Here is a 17,708-nt window from a genome sequence, read left to right as displayed (position 1 = left end):
GACTAGTTCCTTCCTATCATGGTTCCATCATCCAGGGCCTTGGATGTAAAAAAGTCAAATACACCAATTTTGGGGCCTTGCAATTGACTATGAAACGCCCCTGTACAACAAATGAAATTGATAGAAATGCCTCGGTACCCATGCCATCCTCTATTAGACGAGATTTCTGGAACCAAGAAGTGGTTACGCCTCTTCCACGGGACACTAGCTTTTTTGTTATTTTGGAGCCCTGTCTTGAGCCCGTTAGATGTCAACTTACATCTCATCTTTATCTCACATACGTTTCGAATGGCTTAATCTAGCACCAGCGTCGATAACACACGTTACCTTTCCCGTTATAGACATTACCAGACTGGCGGCACCAGCAGAATTCTCGGATTCCGTTCCGTGTCTAATATCTACAAGTGATCCCATTGGCGGCTAGTCGATCCATAATCAAGGGGGCCGTGCTTAACTCAAGACACCCCGTCGTCTGGTCTAAGGCTGAATATCATCAGACTACTCGAGTAAATCTGGAGACAATTCCTAGAGACAACTGGAGACTTACTACAAGTCAAGCGGTTCACTGAGAAAATATTGCATGCAATGGCGCCTAACACTCCCATCGGGTATATCGTCCAATTTCAAGCCTCTGATGGAAGCCCAATTGATGGCAACACAATTATCACTCCTTACAACAATAAAGCTCAGATGAACCCCTCGGCCCAACTGAATGGCACTTCCGGAAGACAAGCCAAGAAGCGGCCTAATCTCCCCAAGGTTCGGTCCGGATGCGTAACTTGCAAGTAAGTCGATGCTTCGTCGGCACTGTGAGGCTCGATGGCACTAATACATCTGCTTTTAAAGACGAAGGCGAATCAAATGTGACGAGCGAAAACCCGAATGCAATCGATGTCAGGTTTTTGGCGTAGCATGTGAAGGATATGGCGTTCGTATCTCTATAAATCGGCGCAAACCCGACCCCAAGCCACTTCTCCCTCGCACTGATGAAGTATCGCCAATATCATTATCGCCTCAGTCATCTCATTCACAACAACTATCGCCACATTCCTCGCCGTCGATGAGATTGCCCTTCCGAGATGAATCGGAAGAACGATATTTTCGAACATATTTAACCAAGACAAGCATATCCGTGACTTGGAGTCGAAGTCGCGTCTTTTCCTCGTCTTTATGGGATCGCATCATTATGCAAGCTGCGCACGATGAATCTTATCTTCGGGAGATGCTAGTTGCAATTGGTTCATTTGCTGAGTCCAAAGATGTCCAATCCAGAGGATATGCAGATGAAGCAGTGCAAATGCGAGTTTTTGCTGTCAAGAGATATGGGCTTGCCCTTCGTTCAATGAGTGTTGGGTTGTCAAAATTAGAAACCAGTGAAGGTCCAAGGAAGGCCTTAATCGGTTGCCTTTTAGTATGCTGTTTTGAATGGTTGTTAGGAAACGACTTTACTGCTCTTACACATGCTAGAAGTGGCGTCAAAATATTGCGCCAGTGGCTAAGAAATTACAGAGGTAAAAATTACAAAGCAGGCCTCTGTTCTCCGGACTCTGGGGTGATTGAAGACGAATTAGTTCAAGCCTTCCTCAGGCTTGACAAACAAGTTGCAACATTTGGAGACCCTGGAACGAGTGACGAGCATAAGGAGACAATATACGAATCAGTCGAAACAATACAAAACATGCCTAGCATTTTCCCCGACTTGCAGGAAGCCCGGTTATACCTCGAGCTAATCGAGAGACGATCGATACATTTTGGATACCTAGCAGCTGAACTTGCTGCCGCCCAAAAAGCCGATCCTTCCACCGCAATCATCGCTAAGAACAGTTTTAAAGAGGAATATAGCCTTCCTGAAGTAGTAGACATAAGGGCCCTTAAATACGAAATTGCACAATCACTTATTAGATGGACATCAGCCTTCGATTTATTCTGTTCTGGAATCCCACCGCTTGAGACCGATCAAGTTGCCGGAGCCAATCTATTAAGAGCTCAGAGTATCGCGATGGATATAATCATGAAAATTGCGCCAGGCGGACCGGAGCCAGATCACATGGCAATAATTCCGGAATATCAAAGTATATTGGCTATTACTGAGAAGATTATTGACGAAACAAAAGATCAACGACAACTTGGGAGTTTTAAATTCGAACAAGGTGTCGTAATGCCTCTACATATTGCCGCAAAATGGTGCCATGACCATACGATCCGGAAAAGGGCAATAGATCTTTTGAGATCATACAAAGATGGCGATGGGGAACCGATGAGGGAGGGAGTGTGGGATAGCGACATGTTTGCGGAATGGGATGAATGCGCATCAGAGAAGAAAGACGGTTCGGTTTGGGGGGATGGCTCGGAAAGGATTGGGGATGGTCATATGCGGAATGCGGCGAAGGATAAAAATCAAATTTTTAGATTAATTGGATCGGTGAATTGGGAAAGGAGGTCCAGCAGTGGAAGCTCGAGAAGTGATATGGGACGGTCAAGTGGTAGTCCCAGGAGTGATATTGGACGGGGAACGAGTGGCAGTCCTAGGAGTGAACAAGGGCAGGGAGGGACGGGAACTTGTGTGGAATTGGGGGATGCGGAGGGCTGGGTCGAGGAATTGCCCGTTAGAGCATCCCCTTGAGGGTTTACATGGATGATATCAATGTATTTTAAAATTAGCAACATACTGTAGGACTAATATGTATAAAAAGAGCAGCTACATTACAGAATAATAAAAATATGTAAGTATCTTGTTTGGGCACATCTAAAAGCTCGCATTCTGTTGTGTGGCCTGAGAGGGATGTAACAAATATGATTAGCACGAGTCCTACGTCATTAAAGAGAATGTCACAGGGTCTTAGGGTTATATATTCTCTAACGGGTGTTTCAATTGGTTGACTAGGTACACAATGCGTAACCAAAAGGAATCACGAGCTATGCATCAGTGGAATTGATCGATCATTCATTCTTTCGTTCCAGAAAGCATAAAAATTTCATCAAAGGCATCAGAAGTATGGATTTCCGTCATGCCAGCCTTTTCCCGGTGAGTCTCTAAAGATTATTGCGCGACAAGAAAGAGGGGGTTGTGGAATTGGATGTTGAGATGGAAAATGGCAATGAAAAACGTGCTTAGATTAGATACCTTGGGTATAATTTGTGAAGCGTATTCACAACTTGTATGATATCAAAAGAGTGTAAAGTTTGATTACCTCAGTACTACTTTGAGATTTATAAGATAATCCAAGCATTGCGGATTTTGCGACGGATTGGTTGCGCCGCGAGATAGATACAACTGCTAGTACTCAATCACGCTCTCTTGTAAACCCGATTTCAATCCATCGATTGTATAATTTGAGGTTGGATATATAATGTAAATTATTGCCAACTCAGATTCTTTCTTTCTTCAAGATGATTCTAGGCTTGCAATACTTCGCTCGCCGATTGCATCTACTCTGGATGAGCCTGTGAGAGAACTTTCTCTCATTGACCTGCTAATTCTCTTTCAGAGAGAACTCTCCATTTGCTCTTGGGTCTTAGGTTAATAAGTCTGTGAATATCTATCACATGAGAACTACAGCAGTTTTCCTGGGCATATAGAAGAAAATTGATGTCACGTGCTCACGCAACCCTTCCTCTCTTAGTGCAAACGCATAAAAGCAGTAAAAGTCGCGACATCTATTCAAGTCTCCGAATTTTATAGCTTTCACCGGGACTGCGAAGAATATCGTCTGCGACCTACTAGTCAGTTGAGACAGGGTATATATATCACTATGAGTATACTCCTTTCGATTGTACTCCTGTTAGTCGTACCACCCATGACGAGAATGCCCTCAATCGGGACGTCTCCAAAGACTATAGGGCGGATTCATGGCATACTAGGGACTTGATTTCAGCATGTGTTAAAAGTGGTTTGCATTCTTACGTTGTGATGAAGATAACATCAGATCCATCTATGATACAACTGAAATATGATCCTCCTCTGGCGGTGCTGCCCTTTTTCCCGCTCCACAATCATTCAGGTTATCACAGGTTGAGAATACTGGTATTTTTGCTAGAAAACAACGCCAATTTAAATGAATTGTATCACGGGCATACTTTGTGGTAAATTTGGATTCACTTTATACATACCTCCTCAATTCTGGACAATTTTCGTAATGAATTTCCCAATCTTATTTCCCATACCACGGATCTTATTTTCCAGGTCATCGAAATTATGCTCCAGCGCGGAGCCGATGTCGAAGTTTGTTGTCTCACATACAGCACGGTATGGAACAAATTTTTATCCTATCGCATTTGAAGATGGCTCTTATACCACCTTTACTCTAGAAATTCATGGCGAAGAAGGTGGACCCGACTTCTACGAACATGGGCGTGAAATGTACATGATTTCTCTTGAGTCTTGGGAGCTATGGCACAACTTAGACCAGGTCATCGAAGACACAATTCACTATCATCGCCCAGACCTTTCGGTGGAACTATTGCATCTCGTTGCGGTAAAAAGGGCCGAGAAGACAGACACCAAGAAGAAGGCACGAAATCAAATGTCTGGCTCGTCTGGTGAAAAGAAAGGATGAAAGAAAGGACAAGAGAAACCCCATAGAAACAAGAAGAGATTGAAAGGAAGGTGTGAGGTGATTGCTCAAGTTGATGAGAATTCTGATAAATGAAAGACTTGACGAAAAGGGGCATTCCAATGAATCTGCAAAATGCTCCGAAGATGTCGAATCAATAGATTGCTGCGAAACACACGAAACGTTCACCCCAACAGAGTGTTGTGCCTCTTAGAACCATGAAGATATCGTAAAGTATCTTGCTTAAAAGTTCGACCTGAAGTTTGATGTTGTGGAGGCTCAGACTTTTGATGCCATTCTGCAGCGCAATGATTGAGGTTGTTTGGTGGGCGTGTCAAAGCCGTAAACTTTCCAACCCCCGGAAAATCTAATCATTTTTCCTGAAATACATTGCTTCAATCAAGATGGCGATGATCCAATGATCCAGCCTAGCATACTTCACGTCACTCTCTCGAAAAACACGCTTGTCTTTTCGCCATGTGGCTAAGGAAAATTTGTATCTAGCTTCTTGATAAGTGCATAGTAATAAATTGTCAAGAGAACTAGTGTTCTTGGACTTGCTGGAAAGAAATTGTCGGTGTCATGTGATTACAAGCGTTTGGCCGGGTTGATCAGATTCGTCTTCGTCTACGGAATACAAAACTGTTGGTAGAAATTATATATATATATATATTGAACTAGAAAGGTATTCTACATTTGACGCTCATTGCGTTCCTTGATTTCTTCCTATGCGAACCATCGCTGATCCAAATCCGAACATTCCTCATTGAACTCCTTCAGTTGTTTTTGTTCCGCCTACAGCTTCTACTCATAATCCACAACATTCTCGATCAACAAATACCATGACATGACATGTCATCCACCATCCACCATTCACCACCTCCTTCTCCTCATACCGCTACCACCCCGTCCTACCCTCATCATCTCATCCAGCGCAATCCAGAACCAAAATTTCTTCAAGTATTCCCACCCTTGTCTCTTTGTTCGCTCTGGCGTAACACTCCAACCGACTATCCACAATGCCGCGATGACCACACTGACCACACCCCTCCTGATAAGCTCTACTCCTGCCCTTTCGACCGCTATCAATCCCAACCCTTCCATTAACACATATTGCCAATATTTCGAAGGCTCGTATATCCAGATCACATCTCCAGTTGATTGTACGATCTTTCCGTTTGAGATCATTGTGCGATTCCCAGTGGGGAGAACTATGGCAACGGGATAAGTCTGTACCGCAACTTGCCATTGAAAATACATGGCTGCGAAGAGGAGTGCGCCGGCGAGAAGTCGATCGAGGAACAACGAGCCTTCGATCGAGGAGGTGAGCCATGCTATTGGGCTGAACGGAGTTGCAGTGGTGTAAAGAAGAATAATCATGGCCACAGCAGAAAATTTTCGAAAGCCGGTCGATTTTAAGATTTGGCTGGAGGCACCTGTGGGCATGCTAGGCATGGGGTTACTTTGAGGTTCTGCTTGCTTGACCATCTTGTCTTCGATTGAACAATTGCCACTCTGTCTGTCTGTTTCCCGAAGCTATTGCTACTCATATTGCACACCAGCGTGCGCAACCTTTCTTTTTAAACTCTTGATTTTGGACTTTCATTGAGGTGTGGGTCGCATTGCTGCCTTCGGGAAATCTGCATCTGGTCAAAATTGCGGCACAGCTGCCTACAGGAACATTCTTTTACGGCGTAGTCCCCGGGTGCACCAATAACTCATGTTGAACTCTCGTAAAAATCGGAATTTATTGCAAAGGCCCTGCTTACTGCAAGGCAGAAATGGCACTTATGGAACGAATACTGTAAGGCAATTGGAAGTTCCGTCGTATCCGCGAAATTAGACGACTGTCGCATATAGAATCGACGATTCATAGTGCTCCTCGTGAACTGTCGTCGAAATTGCTTACGATTACAGTTAGTTCTGTAGTGCTTCCGGATCCGTTGCCTTTGGATGTCAGTATAGTGGTATTCGGGTCAGATTGTGCCTGATATGGCGGTGCCGAAATCTATGCTTAGTACCTACCTAGATAGGTACATAAAGCTATCAGTCGCCACTGAATACCGGATAATTGATAGGATTCCAGACTTGGAAAACGGTATTGATTATTCTTGTGTGGACGGGGATTGTCAGGCATGGGATTATTACGATGGCGTTGATCGTTTCAGACTGTCAGATTTCATCACAAGGATTTGTACTCATCCTGTTCTTACATCTTTATCTACACGAAACTTTAGATCCATCATTCCATTTTCAATGTGTACCATATTTAGCGACGAAACACAAAGTGCTCAATTATTGACCTCTTGACCTTTCTCAAATCAAAGCCCTCACGAGATATTCAACACCACATTGGCGAATTCAGAGACTTAAATATTGCGTCTGGCAATCTATAGTTTGGCAAAGTAAAGAGCTTGGTGTAGTACATAGTCGATCGGTCCAGACAAATTATCGGAAGAGCAAATGATGATATCTCATTCAAGTTGTATGCTGTTTCTATTTAGACCCTATAAGTTCGAGCTAATGTTAGAAAGCTCTTCGGGTTCGTGATAGCACTCTAGATGCTGGTTCGGTTGATAAAAGTCATAATTTGAATCTGTTGTATTCACGTCAAACAATTTATATCGCATCAATACAGCTCGAAAAAATCTCGGGTCTATCAATAACTTGATTTGGCTAACTTAACATTGCCTTCAAGACTCAGATGCCATCTACTATGTACGACTTGCCCGTGAATTACTTTACCTTTTGGGGATGGGGACTTACCTGTATAATTATATCTTACCTTTCCTTTCCCTCTATCAGACATTCTGCTCTATTACCCTTTAAAATTACTGACTCTCCTCCTCTTCTTTCTTACCTATCAATACACTCCATACTTTGATCCACCCTTCTGCACATTTACCTTCCAACCCCCCTCATCCTCCCACCTAACCAACATGTCTCCCATGCAAAAGCACATCCTCCCAACCATCCTTCCTCATCCTCTCTCTACTTCTCTCCCTCATCCTCCCCGCCATCTCAATCGCCTCCCTCTCCCTCATCTGTCTCACCCTCTCGCGTTCCAAATTACCCCTCTCCCTCTCTAACTCCTTCCTCTCCTTTCTCTTCCGCATCCCCTTACATATACAACACCTAATCACACAATACGCCACAAACACCGCTACAATAATCATCGTGATAACCGCAGTAAGATTCCCGGAGGGACTAGTAAAGAGTCCCTTATCGGCGGCGGTTGTCGCTGATGCGGTCGTCGTCCCGGAAATGATAGAACTGGTTTTTGATATGGAGAGTGTGGAGAGTGTGGGGGTGGAGGCGGAGGTGGAGGTGGGGATACTTTTTGGTGCGGAGGTGGATTTCGGAGGGAGGATCTCGATGGAGGGGATTTGGGACGCGGATGCGGTTTCGATGGCTTTAGCGATGGGGGTTGGGAGGGGTGTTGGAATGGATGTGGTGAGGACGCTTGAGGCGCTTGTTTGTGGGGGTGGTGCGGGCGCCATGTTGTATCTTTGTATTTTTATACTTTTGTTTCTTCGTTGGCTGATGCAGTATGTAGTAATGTGTATATAAGTAAAATGGCTGACTTTCTATTCCATTTGTTTATTGATTGATTTTGTTTATTTTTTTATATTTTTTTTCTGTTTTGTTTTGTTTTGTTTTGTTTCGTTTTGTTCTATCGTATACCGAAATCCAAAATGCGAGAACAGGAAGATATATATATGTATATATATAACACCCGCCAAACTGAAGATTAAGAATCACACAAAATAGGGATAAAGACTCTTTATCTTTATGTGCATCTCTTCCGCGCAGATACAATGGAGAAGGAAATTAGAATCTTTCATTGTGAGGACTCTTTCATGGGGATGGTTTGGATGGCTTCGATAAAGGTCTTTGTATTAGGGATAATGACAATGATAATGATAATGATAATGACAATAGAGAAAGGAGGTATCTATCTATCTATATCGGCGGGGTCTTTGTAAGAGAGCGGGAGAGAAGAGAGATTGATGTTATTATGAAAGAGATGCTTTGTTGAGAGAGAAAGAGAAAGAGAAAGAGAGAGATCTCTTGTGTCCCTGACAAGAAAGAGATTCGTAATTCGTCATTCTTATTCTTAGCAATCGATCGTTGTAAGCGGTCCAAGAAATTTGCGTTCTTTGGAATTCATTTTCTTTTTGATCCGTGGATTTCTTATCCCATGTTGAATTTCATTTCACCATCAGAGCGAGAGCGTCGGAATCCTCGAGACTCGCGTCTGTAAATACTGCTTGGGTATGCAGAAAAAGGCGCAGGCTAACCAAATAGGTAGGTATCAAAGTGTAGGGGTTTGGTACTACGCAACCAGACATAGAGTTGAATGTACATACATATATATACACATACAATACACGCAAAGAAAACTTCTTCTCCAAAGCATTTTCTCCTCACCGTCCAATAGCTCACATCCTGACACTCCAAATTTCACTCAGACTTATTTCTAGATGTTGTATGATTAGAAATTAATATGTGTATGTATGTGTAGATGTGTAGTTGTAAGTAAGGATGTGTGCATCGCACCATCACTCTGGCTTAACTATCAAGCTAGCTAGCTATTCTATTTCCGCTATCAAATTCCAAACGTATTCCTATGGTATCATTTCCTGCGTTCCCATTCCCATTCCCATTTCCTTCCTTTCCTTCCGCACCAGACTATCAAACTCTCCATCGAGACTTCAAAATTCCATACAGAAATGAGGGATAGCTCAATTCAGTGCACATGACACCTCGTCAGTATGTATGAATCATCCAGTGAATTGTCCAATCTGACTCCAAGTACCCTGCAATGAATAACGCACTCAATCCTACACAAATTTGATCTCCTTATCTTCCAGATACGCCGAATCACCTCTTTCTCTGCCCATATACACCGTTCCGTTAACCTCAATTCTATGCCATTCATTTTCTCCATTTCCGTTTCCATGCAGATTTGTCGAATTTGCATTTCCACTTCCAATGGCATCACCCCCTCTCAGACTTTCCGCCCTCCACTCGCTCTTCTCATCATCCCCGTCTCTATTCCTCGAATGATACGACGGAACTGGACTCTCCGTCCCCACGGTCTCCCCTTTCCATTCCTGTTTCTCAGACCAGTGATTATCCCTCTGATTCTGCCTCTCATACTCCATCTCTAACTCCCTCTTCTCATCCATTGAATCCACGCTCCCCGAACTCTCTGTCCTCGCCGGGAACGGCCTGCTAATCTCACTCTTCCTCACCGTCCCATTTCTTCCCACGCCCAGTTTACTTCCGCTTCTCGCAACCCCATTTGCGCCGCCTCCCAAAACCTTTCCCATCATTTCATTCTTGGCCCTCTCTTCCTCTTCACGTTCCTTTTCTTTGGCCTTGGCGAGTCTTTTCTGTATCCGCTTGCCGCGACATACTAAACACCATGTTAAAAGTCCAGTGATAATGGCGATGGCGACGACGAATGCGAGGATGGTCCCCCAGAAGTTAAATTGCACCTGCCAGAATCCTTTGCTAGAGATGGAAGTAGGGGGAGATTCTGCGCGGATGGTGAGGGATGGGGTATTGAGGGCGGAGGAAAGGCGTGGAATATACATCGTGGCTCGATGTGATGTTTATGAAGGCTCTGATGTAACGAGTGGGTAGGGTATGTATATTGTTCCCCGTAAGTAAATCTGTACAAAGTCGATCGGACCGATTGATCAACCTGAAAGGTAAAAATGATGTGCTATTCAGCAATACAAAAGTAATTTCTTGCGAGTTCGAAAATCAAAAGTTGATCCAGCAATACTGAATAGGTAAAATGCAAAGTATCCAAAATAGTATAAGAAGAAGTTCCAATCAGTTCGAAAGTTCAAACTAAGTTCCAAGCCCCGAGGCTATATCAATAACTTTATGATTTGGTTCCCAGGCTGAGTCAAAGAAATCTGATTCTCAGTGGGTGAAGATTCACACAAAGACCTTGTGTTGTGATCTTGTGATATTGATGCTCGTGATAGGTCTAGTCGAGATGATGTATTCTTAACCCCCTCTCCTAAAGAAAATGTTCTTTTCGAAGAAACTGAAACGGGTGTTGAAAGAATGTGGGTTTGTTTGTTGCAGTGATTGTTGAAAGAATGGAGAAAGAGATATCTATCAGATAATTTCCCCTTGTGCAGTGTTATGCTGTAATGTCTTGAGCTCGAGCCTGTCGAGTCGATAAAGAAGTTGTACAAGTTGTGTAGTATACGTTGCAAGTGCCGTACAGAGAATATCTCAAGGAAGAAATTCCCCTTCCAATTCCCAGAAAGTTAATCTCGTCAAGAGATACAGTAATAATATATGCAATGAATGAATGAATGAATCCCCTCTTCCAATCTTGTTCTAAAATCTCCCACTCATAAATAATCTCTCCTTGGAATAAAAAGAAAAAAGTTCCACAAAACCAGTAATATCAAAATAATACAACAAGAAGATCAGACGAACAGACCAAGGGGAAATTGAAACGAAACAGGAATTCGCCCATCTTCATATATCTCAATCACCCTCTCAAAATCCAATCATTGCATATCCACCTAACGCATTGTCTCATTCAACTGAACTTATCATGGCTTGCCACTTGCTAAGCCCACCCAATCAAAATCTTCCCTCCTCATCAGGAATGGAAAAAAAAACGTAGAGAAAAAGTTAATCAATATGCCACGACGCCGTTAAGCTTAATCGCCATTCTCGGGATGGCTCCGTCGTGTTTACGGAGCCTTCGTTCGCGATATACAGTATTCATCCTGGCAGTATGTCGAGAAGAGGGATACCAAGACCGGCGTTCGATATCTGAATGGATGCGCTCCGAGACGTGCAGACTTTGTGAGACTGTGGCATGTAGGTACTTCGTACCTAGTTCTGTATATCCCCACCAAGATCCAAGCTCTCCTGGGTCCTCCATGATCCTTTTTTGTTTTATGCATCCATTCTTGCTCCAAAACTTTTCCACAAGTAGTCATAACGTCCACTTATCCCTCCGACAATCCCCCAATGCAGTAACACATCTCCATAATCCAATGATCTCCAATACTCGGATACAAGCTCACACCACTTCATCTCTCCATGGCTTCTTCAAATATATGATCGTCACCCCTGACGACATTTCCCCTTCAAGCCACCATTGTTCTCCCGTCCCATCTCTCATTTTAAAATCATCCACCCCAACTGACGATTTCGAAACCTCGATGTAGTCTTGGCACTGCGCTTGGCTTCCCCAATTGGTTCTCATCCAATCTTACACCGAGACCATCCTGGGAAATCTTCACTTGCGCGTTCTGCCGATGCCAAGATCTATGTGCTTGGACATCAAACCCCACCCCGAAATATGAAACGGTGATTCGGAACAAGTGATCATGACACTCACATTCATTCACAAGAAAGAACGATATCCGAACAAAAGTATCCTCAAAAGAAGCCTGGAGGAAATGAGAAAGAGGTCGAGAGCCAAAAGAGCAGGAAATCCGAAAAATCGGACCATGTACACAATACCTGCTCGTATTTGGACTCTGCATAACACGCCCTCAAATGATGGAAAGTCAAATAGAATATCTTCCACTTCCACCCCACCCATCCCGGGAATCGATAAATGATATTCATCTGAACGACAGCCAATTTCCAGAGAAGGATTTAAGCTTCTTTTCCAATCAATATATATAGAATCAACCCCCTAGAAGTGATCTAAGGGGAAGTGGTTGTAGAACTGTACATTGTACATTGTAGAGCTGTAGAATCTCGCCTACCTACCTATCTACCTACACAAAAGGGGAGAAAATCCAATTGGCTCAAGGGTACACATAGGCATGGGGAAAAGAACATTTTGCAAACTTCAGAGATACGATTGATTCAACGGGCAGCAGCAGGATAGATATAGGTCTTATCAACTTCTCACCCCATCACGTGTGACAATCACCAATCTATAATCTTATCTTTCAGGGGCCGTATATCAATCATGTGATCTCACGGATTCCTCACCCAGCCCAAAAATACACAACTCTACTACTGCGACGATTTACACATCTTGCGAATCGAACTTGCATACTTCCTGACTATACAAATATCGTGAGTATTTATTCAGTCATTCATTCATTTTCCCTTCATATATGGCAGGCAAGACAATAAATCCAACATACTACCCACGTAAGGTACGTATGTATGTAATCTCACCTCTCGAGACCCAGAAACTCACACTCAATCTTTCCATAATTCAAATCACCACCCACAATCAACTATGTAAACTAACAAATGATAAACTTCCCTCCTCGAAATCTCAAAAATCCAAATCTCAAATCTTCATCTCTATAAAAAAGCAATCATAATTTTTTACTATTAATACAAATAAATCCTTTGCCATCTCTATATCCTAATACTATGCATAAAAACAACAGCCATATCAATGTCAATCAAAATATATTATAATATATTCCTCATCCATTGTTTGGTATCTTGCGCCCTGCGCATCATCGTCCATTCATCCATCCATGTTTCTCATGAACCAACCAATCTAATAAACATATCCTCTCCCTTCTCCTCCTCCACCTTCCTTTCCATCTCCAATGCAAATCAAACCCAAACCCATCACACACAACCCGTAAAGGAAAGAAAATAGCTCAAAAAGGAGGGTATTTCAGAAATGAATGAAAAATGGTATATCTATGCATCTATGGATATAAGATGGATGTCAAATAAACGAAGCCAAGCTGCTTCGTAATGCATGCAGCTGCCCTTTGAATCGTACCCAGTGGCACGTGAAGTTGTCGTAACAATTAGAAATTTTCTTTGCCCCAGCAGAAATTGAATCCTACTCTAGTATTAGTATACTGCATCAATGCTAAAAAGGAGATAACTGGAAAGTACTAACCAGGCTCACTATACATATTACACTTGATATGCAACTGACTACCCAACACTTTTGGACCACAGAAGAACACACCCGCTTCACTGGGACTGTGAATCTTTCTCACACTCTTGAAAATCATATCCCAATTAGGTCTTCCAAAGTTGGTTGGTGCTCTCAAACCCGTAATTGCATCACGATCCGCATTGGCATCATTAATCATGATGTTCGTCGCATCATCCACCTTAATCTTAGCCGTCAAATACGTGTGAATCTCAATCCTGTTGTCCATATCCTGAGCTTCGATTGCCAATAAAAGCGAACGGAACCATTCGAAAGAACCGAAATCACGACAAATCCAGAAGAAATAAACTTTTCCGAGACGCGTCTTCTTTTGAGGATAGTTCATGCGGTACCAGATGGATTTAAGAATCGAGGCGAAGGGAGTAACACCAATACCGGCACCACAAAGCATAGCGACTTCGAATTTGAAAACATCCTCAGAGGCGGAACCGAATGGGCCGTCAACGTAGACACGGGGTAAGATGCGACGAATAGCCGAATCAGCTCCATCAGATCCGGGTGAGCCTTGATTAACACCAACAACTTGAGATCCTCCCTTGCCATCCTTTGGCTTATCGAATTCACATCCAAGGGCTTTTCCAACAGCTCTAGTAAAATCTCCTACCATTCTGATGTGAATAGAAATATAATCTTCTTCGGGGGCCGATGTGAGAGTGAAAGGATGATATTGATAAATCGAGACCTCGGGACAACAGAAAAAGATATATTGCCCGGCTCTTGTCTTTGTATTCTCTTTCTTGATTTGAATTTCGCAAACGTTGGAAGGGTGTTGAACAACTTTCGAAACATAGGTCTTATGCTTCCCGCGGATTTCACGTGCAATACGTTCAGCGAGGTAAATGTAACCACCATACATCCAGTATTGCCAGAAGACACCAATAGCCGATGTACCAACACTGACACAGTAAGGTGCGGTATCTGGTTGAATCATACAGAAAGCTCCGTGGACGGACCAGAATACAAAGAAGATGACGAAAAAGTGATGGGTATACCAGAAACGTTCGAAGTTTGCCCGGCGATACTTTTCGTATGAAGTAATAGCCATAGCCATGAGAGCAATCAACATAACATATCCAGTCCATCCGGGTCCACTAACAAAGTTGGCAAGGAGGAAACCACCAAAACCGAGATTATTCTTTGCTGAAATTTGAGCAAAGTTGTTCCAATGCGCAATGGTGTGTACCCAAGAGAAGAATACAATAGACCAAGCTGTGAGCATATGGAAAGTAATATTCTTATCGAATTGTACAATGCCGTTCAAAGGAGTTTGACGTGCCAAAGAGATCAAAGTACGACAAACCGGGAACAAAATCATAGCCACATCGAAATGTAGCGTCAAAGCAGCGGATCTAGCAATCGCATAGGTGACGGTAAATGTACTTCGTGCAATACCGAAACTATCCTTGAGCTGATAATTCAAAAATCCGAATGTGAAAACCATGACATGGAGTAAAGCGAAAACGAAGACGAAACTGAAATGCATGTTAGTAACTCGATGCTTCCCATGATTCTGGTGATAACCCACAATCGTCGATATCCCTCGTTAACCATCCATCTGTCGAATTTCTCCCTCATCGTCAATTCCCTCGGCATTTCCGCCGTCATCTCACCAGACATCAACATTCTTGTCAAGGGTGGCCATCTTGATCTCTCCGAAACCCTCACCGACCCCGTACTCATTCTATCATAAGCCTTTTCAGACATCTTAAACGTTGCGACCTGGAATCGTAATTTTTGGAGGTCTTTTTTAGAAAATTTTCTTCCCGTCTTCCTTCCCTTCCAAATTACGCGTGGGTATCGTTGTAGTATTAAAGGGTAATATGATTCAGGACCTGCTGAATAGACAGAAGTTCCCAAAAGAAAGTAATCGTAAAAAACGAAAGAAAATTATTTGAATGAACGTAAAAAAACGATAAAAGCCTATTGAAAAAAGAAACCCCAAAATTGTCAGTACAAGAGTTGATTCCCACTCGCGACGTATTTGCAAGAGAAGTAACCCAACAATCAACAAGACACTCGGCGTCCAAATTCAAAACGTACCTGTATGTAATCAATGCCTGCACCGATGGCTGTCCCCCAAAAAAACAGCGAATTAGTATCGAAAGTTGGATGGCTTCACTTTGCAGAGATCCCAAAAGAAAAGACAAGAGAAATCCAAGAGAAGAGGTGTTCAGAGCAGAGAGGAAGAAACGAGGAAACTTTCTGCCAAGGAGAAGGAGGATGGGAGGTAATGTCACAAAACATTCAGAACATCACGTTTATGCATGGGGAACAGGATGTGATGGCCTGACAACTAGATCCGGATGGATGTGTCTGAGCATAACGGATAGAACAAATTCAGTCTCATGGGTTCGAGAGTCGAGAAACCAGCGTCTCTGCGTTGCAATGGGTGGTCAGAGAGAGGGGCTTCGAAACAGTAATAGTGGTGGCCATAGATGACTAGGGGCTTTACGGACTAGTCTCGTCAGCTTCCTGGACGTGAGAGAGATGGAAAATTCTTCAAGCAGGATTGCCGCAAGGTATGTGGGAGAGGTAAATGGTCGAGGGGAGGGTGGAGGGAGATGTTGCATGGGTTGAGAGGGGCCGTGGTTGGTCTGTTTGATATGGGGTTCTAAATTTGTTACGGATAACCTTAATAAGCGCGAAGGTGAGCAGCAGTTATTATCCTATCCATCAAGGATGCGAAGTTCACCCGTTCACGCATTCGATCGATGATTGCTTGGGTTGACCAATCGAATGAACATGTGACGGATTACGAGAACATGGAGGCTCTGATGTTGAAATCAATCTGATGATAAGTCATATGCTATCTCATCCTCATCCTCATCCTTATCCTCATCCTCATTCTCACCAAGCCAACCCTTCCTTCCCGCAAACCACCCAAATCCCCCTCACCACACCTCTACCATGCCATACACAACCCCGTTTTCGAAACCCTCCAAGTGGCAAGCTCCAAGCCTCCGTATCCCATCTTCGTTCCAGAAATCCCCGCCCGAAACCTGCCCAGAGCGCTGCGCGAGCGTGCGAGCCTCGCATGCATTGCAAAAAACTGAAACCAGAACCACCCAAGCCCCAAAACAGTAGCCAATCAGAACACACACGCATCTGACATTGTCGTACAACGTCAACCCTAAGAATATCCAAGAGGTTTGATGCAGTTGCAAGGCTCAGAGAATTGAAAATCGACAATTGGAGATTGGCGGCGGCAAGCCTTGTCCTATCGAATCTGTGATTTTAGATACGTATGGGAATGTGGCTGGCGAGTGTAGTTCATGATGCACATGTAGACGGAGATGAAGGGGAACTATCCAAGTCTCCTCCAAAGCTTATTTACGCCCTGTGGATAACCCAACATCGAAGTATTCAACATTGGCAACGGCGCACATGATGGTGATACCAACTAATCAGATACAAATACATCATCAGCACACGAGATCCCGACACCAGTTGTATGATCTCCCAAGCCTCACCACACTATTTCGTCTCTCATCAGCCCATATTTCCACTCCCATTACGCGATTCCTTACCCCCAAGAAAAAATCCCTTGCATAGATCCATGAATAGGTCTCTTCAATGATGGCCCGCAATGAAAATACTCTCAGGAATCGCCCAACTAGGTATCAATACGATAGATAGATAGATAGATAGATACATAGATACATAGATAGACACCACACAGCAACCCGTACCGAGAACTCCCCTTCCTCATTTTCCATCCTTCTCGTCGATCCCCCTACCTACGCAACACAAAGTTACAAACAACTGCACCACCACTACCTACAACACCTCCAACTACAATTCCAGCCCTGCCATACCCAACCCTCCAATCCCAAACACCTCGATGAATCTTTTGCAACACCCGCTCCTTTTCACACACACACACACACACCACCTCCACAACTACCCGTACGATTCTTCTAAAGTCCGTCCGTCCGTCAACATCAGTCCACACGCACATCTCAAACTCCTGCTCCCAACACCGGAAACCGCAAGAATCGCAACGAGGAGAGTGGTAAGATTCCCGTTTGATATTGATGAGGAACAGGGAGTCAGTCCCATATGCATGTGCAATACCCGGTATTCAGTGCCGGGCTTGGCTCAAAACTAGCTAGGGAGCTGGGTTATGGAATGATCTTATGTTTACTGCGTGTCTGTGTGAGTACACATGGTTGAAGATGACTGGCATCCATCTGCTATCTACCATCGATACT

General features: G+C 43.6%; 5 protein-coding genes across 5 annotated transcripts; 1 reads left to right on the top strand and 4 right to left on the bottom strand.

The window, feature by feature from the left end:
• Positions 1-53: 53 nt before the first annotated feature.
• On the top strand, positions 54-2,803 carry BCIN_02g04970 (hypothetical protein). Its single transcript, XM_024691347.1, has 2 exons — positions 54-785; positions 847-2,803. Exons 1-2 carry the CDS (start codon positions 586-588, stop codon positions 2,621-2,623), a joined length of 1,977 nt encoding a protein of 658 aa, XP_024547117.1. The 5' UTR covers positions 54-585; the 3' UTR covers positions 2,624-2,803.
• A 2,378-nt stretch (positions 2,804-5,181) lies between these two features.
• Positions 5,182-6,116, bottom strand: BCIN_02g04960 (hypothetical protein). The gene has a single exon (XM_001546671.2). The coding sequence runs from the start codon at positions 6,039-6,041 to the stop codon at positions 5,427-5,429; it is 615 nt and encodes a 204-aa protein (XP_001546721.1). The 5' UTR covers positions 6,042-6,116; the 3' UTR covers positions 5,182-5,426.
• A 1,154-nt stretch (positions 6,117-7,270) lies between these two features.
• On the bottom strand, positions 7,271-8,137 carry BCIN_02g04950 (hypothetical protein). The gene has a single exon (XM_001546670.2). It carries the CDS (start codon positions 8,051-8,053, stop codon positions 7,484-7,486), a length of 570 nt encoding a protein of 189 aa, XP_001546720.1. The 5' UTR covers positions 8,054-8,137; the 3' UTR covers positions 7,271-7,483.
• Positions 8,138-9,038: 901 nt separating this feature from the next.
• On the bottom strand, positions 9,039-10,415 carry BCIN_02g04940 (hypothetical protein). The gene has a single exon (XM_001546669.2). It carries the CDS (start codon positions 10,154-10,156, stop codon positions 9,398-9,400), a length of 759 nt encoding a protein of 252 aa, XP_001546719.1. The 5' UTR covers positions 10,157-10,415; the 3' UTR covers positions 9,039-9,397.
• Positions 10,416-12,767: 2,352 nt separating this feature from the next.
• On the bottom strand, positions 12,768-16,082 carry BcnoxB. Its single transcript, XM_024691346.1, has 4 exons — positions 15,538-16,082; positions 15,023-15,417; positions 13,438-14,969; positions 12,768-13,377 (listed from the first exon to the last, which is right to left on the bottom strand). Exons 2-4 carry the CDS (start codon positions 15,199-15,201, stop codon positions 13,343-13,345), a joined length of 1,746 nt encoding a protein of 581 aa, XP_024547116.1. The 5' UTR covers positions 15,202-15,417; positions 15,538-16,082; the 3' UTR covers positions 12,768-13,342.
• Positions 16,083-17,708: the final 1,626 nt, after the last annotated feature.

Source organism: Botrytis cinerea, chromosome 2 (genome assembly GCF_000143535.2).
Source record: "Botrytis cinerea B05.10 chromosome 2, complete sequence".
NCBI classification, from domain to species: Eukaryota; Fungi; Ascomycota; class Leotiomycetes; order Helotiales; family Sclerotiniaceae; genus Botrytis; species Botrytis cinerea.
This window is presented reverse-complemented; position numbering and strand designations above follow the sequence as displayed.